At 40.9% G+C, this 2,831-nt stretch overlaps 1 protein-coding gene across 6 annotated transcripts in view; it reads left to right on the top strand.

The window, feature by feature from the left end:
* Nucleotides 1–923: 923 nt before the first annotated feature.
* LOC129370307 (ankyrin repeat and SAM domain-containing protein 1A-like) overlaps nucleotides 924–2,831 on the top strand; it is a 64,877-nt gene continuing 62,969 nt past the window's right edge. For all 6 annotated transcript variants that reach the window (XM_055046209.1, XM_055046208.1, XM_055046207.1 and 3 more), the window contains exon 1: nucleotides 924–1,722. In XM_055046209.1, coding sequence (XP_054902184.1) covers nucleotides 1,547–1,722 — 176 coding nt within the window. In that variant the 5' untranslated portion in view covers nucleotides 924–1,546. The remainder of the gene's footprint in view (nucleotides 1,723–2,831) is intronic.

Below are 2,831 nucleotides of genomic sequence, written 5' to 3'. Positions count from 1 at the left end.
CCACCACGCGGATTGGAGTGTCACTTGCTTTCTCCATTAACGAAAAAAATTTATAGGGGGTATTTGTGTGCAGAAACACGTTTTGCTTTTGGATTTCAAAAGCTCCCACCAAATCTTAAAGAAACACCCTTTTCTTCACCTCTCAGTAGATGTACTTCATACAAAACCAAAAAATGGTTATGAATCCCTTCATCATGAAAATTAAATTTTTGTGTTATTAGAATACAATAGAATACCATAGAAATAGCTTCACAGAATGAACAGAGAGATTTTAACCAAAAATGTTTGAGACACACACACATACATTTAAGTGTGACTTCTTGTTTTTTTTAAATCAAACTTTATTGTACTAATGCTAATTTGTATAACATTTAATATGATGTGGGTGAATACAAAGTCTCAACAGCTATCACTATGAGCATGGGCATATATGGGCTATTCTATTATCTCTGAATAGAATAAGTTATTTTAATGTTTCTTTGCAAGACACAATGAGCACATCGCAAGAATTTGTTTACTTAAAATATGACCCAAAAGTTTGAAAAGAAACATTATAACTTAATAATTAAATATTAATTAAATATTTTTACCTATGTTCTATAAAAGTTTGGTGTCTGTTTAAGTCTAGCTACTGTGCTTATTTACATAAGTTTTCATTGTAGGGAAAATTTTATTTCCTTACATATGATACCAGGAAGCAGCATCTTGCTCACTGTCAGAACATCATTACTGACACTATTAATAAATGTGCTGATACTATACTACAGCTTAAATTTATATCCTTATGAACATTGACCGAATAGGAATATGACAATATATTCAAATTTTCTTCTAATTTCTATGACTACTGTTGTTTAGGTAACTTTGTTGTTATTTAAAAAAATTGTTATTTAAATTTTACATTTTGTTTTGTATGATGATAAGTCTCCTAACAATAACGATCGGACCGATAAAGCTCATTGTTAGGTTTGGAAATTTGCTCTTGCCCCAACGGGTCACAGGAAAAAGCAGATCTACAAGTTAGTGGATGGGAACAATCCCATCCTGTAAGTCGAGCGAGACCTGACGTTTCCTGGCGCAGGAAACGTTTCACCGGGCGCCATCTTCCTTTTATCATCCCTATTGTATATGAAGCAGCGAGGGGCGGCGGTGGCTGGTGCGGCATTTGTGAGCGTCTGAAGGGTTTCATTGGAGATGAAGAAAGAAAGGGTAGTTTCGAGGAAGTGACGGACGACGCTCGGAAGACTGGTCAGAGGAAGTTTGCTCGATAATGGTGCCGTGCGGCTGAACGAAACTTTTCCCCCTCTTGAGCGCCAGCGGAGCCGCGGATCGGGACGGAAGGGTCCAGCAGGGCGGCCGGGGGGAAGCTTTTGTTCCCTCGCCACATTTGCAGCTCTGAGGAATAATTTGAGGGCTGGGAGAAAGAAAGAGAGGGTCGCAGAGAAATTTCATTCCCTACAACCAACCCCCCTCTCCCTGTCCCTCTGTCTTTCCCGATCTTTTCCCAGCGCCTCCTGTTTTATTCCCCCACCCCCTGGGATTAGCGATGGGGAAGGAGCAGGAGCTTCTGGACGCGGCGCGCACGGGGAATCTGGCCGCGGTGGAGAAGCTTTTACCCGGCAAGCGACAATCCGCAGGCGGATCGTCTGGGAGCGCAGGAAGCGGCAACAGCAGCGGGAGCAGCCACGGAGCTTCCTCCCATTCGCTCTCCAGTCTGCTCAGGTAGGCTGTGGGATGACTGAAGAGGAGACAGCCACCGGCACTGTTCCTCTCGAAATGCTGTCTGATCATTCCACTGTTAACACTTCAGATATGCTTGCTTAGTTAATCAGTGATCTTTCCTTCAAAGCAAACCCAACCTGAACCTGTGCTGGAACGAAGCTGTGACATGCCTCTTTGTTGGAGCATTGCTTTTGTCCGTCTACTGTTGTGTGCACACAGTGCATTGCAAAAGAAAATATTTTGTCACGTTACAACCTCACACTTTAGTTTACTGGCTCGAAATAAGCCATCCAACAGTAGCACATACATATGAAGTGGAAGGAGAATATTGCATGGTTTTCAGAAATGTTTTCCAAATGAATATTTTGTTTGTATTCAGCCTTTTATTTTTTACTGTTCTAAATCAACCAAGTGTAGCTATATTTCTTCAAACACAGACTGCCTGTGTTTTTAAGTTAATTACTAGTAACAGTGGGAGAACTGCGCATATCTGTAGCTCAGGTGGGGGAGTATGTCAAAAGGTCAAGTTGTGGGAAGAAAAAGAGCAGCATAAGAATTTCTATTGGGTCCTAATAAGTCTGATTAGGTCTGCAGGGAGGATAATCATGGCTGGCTTTCACTCCGTTCAGGACCTGCACAGGTTAGGAAAAGGGCACACCCCACACATCCTGGGCACATTGAAAACCAAAGTCAAATTTCTTGCTTGGGCACACAGTCTTGGCCAATAGGCAAATTTGGGGAGGTTTGCTTCAGCAGATAACACGAAACTAATCAGAGTTGAGGGGAAGATATAGTACAGGGATGTTCTGCAAAGAAACCTTTACTTTGATGTTTGTGGTTGTAACGTGACAAAAGTATTATGAATACTTTACATTCATACAAAAAACAATCGCATAGTTTTTTTTTTGCAACTCATCAAAAAAAAAGTAATCAACCAGAAAATAATCTAGTCTCTTTGGCACTGATGCGTAATTAATTGCTTACACACAGTCTAGACTTGAACCTGGTTTAGGGAGGGCGGAATACAGAATTAGTTATCATATCAGATTTAGTCTGCCTTCTGGAAACTTTTATTCTCAAGCTTGTGGATGTAAGCTTTGAAATTTTTT

This window comes from Poeciliopsis prolifica, unplaced genomic scaffold (assembly GCF_027474105.1).
Source record: "Poeciliopsis prolifica strain line A6 unplaced genomic scaffold, Auburn_PproV2 SCAFFOLD023, whole genome shotgun sequence".
In the NCBI taxonomy this organism is placed as follows: Eukaryota; Metazoa; Chordata; class Actinopteri; order Cyprinodontiformes; family Poeciliidae; genus Poeciliopsis; species Poeciliopsis prolifica.
The sequence above is the reverse complement of the archived record's forward strand: the minus strand, read 5'-3'. Positions and strand labels throughout refer to the sequence as shown.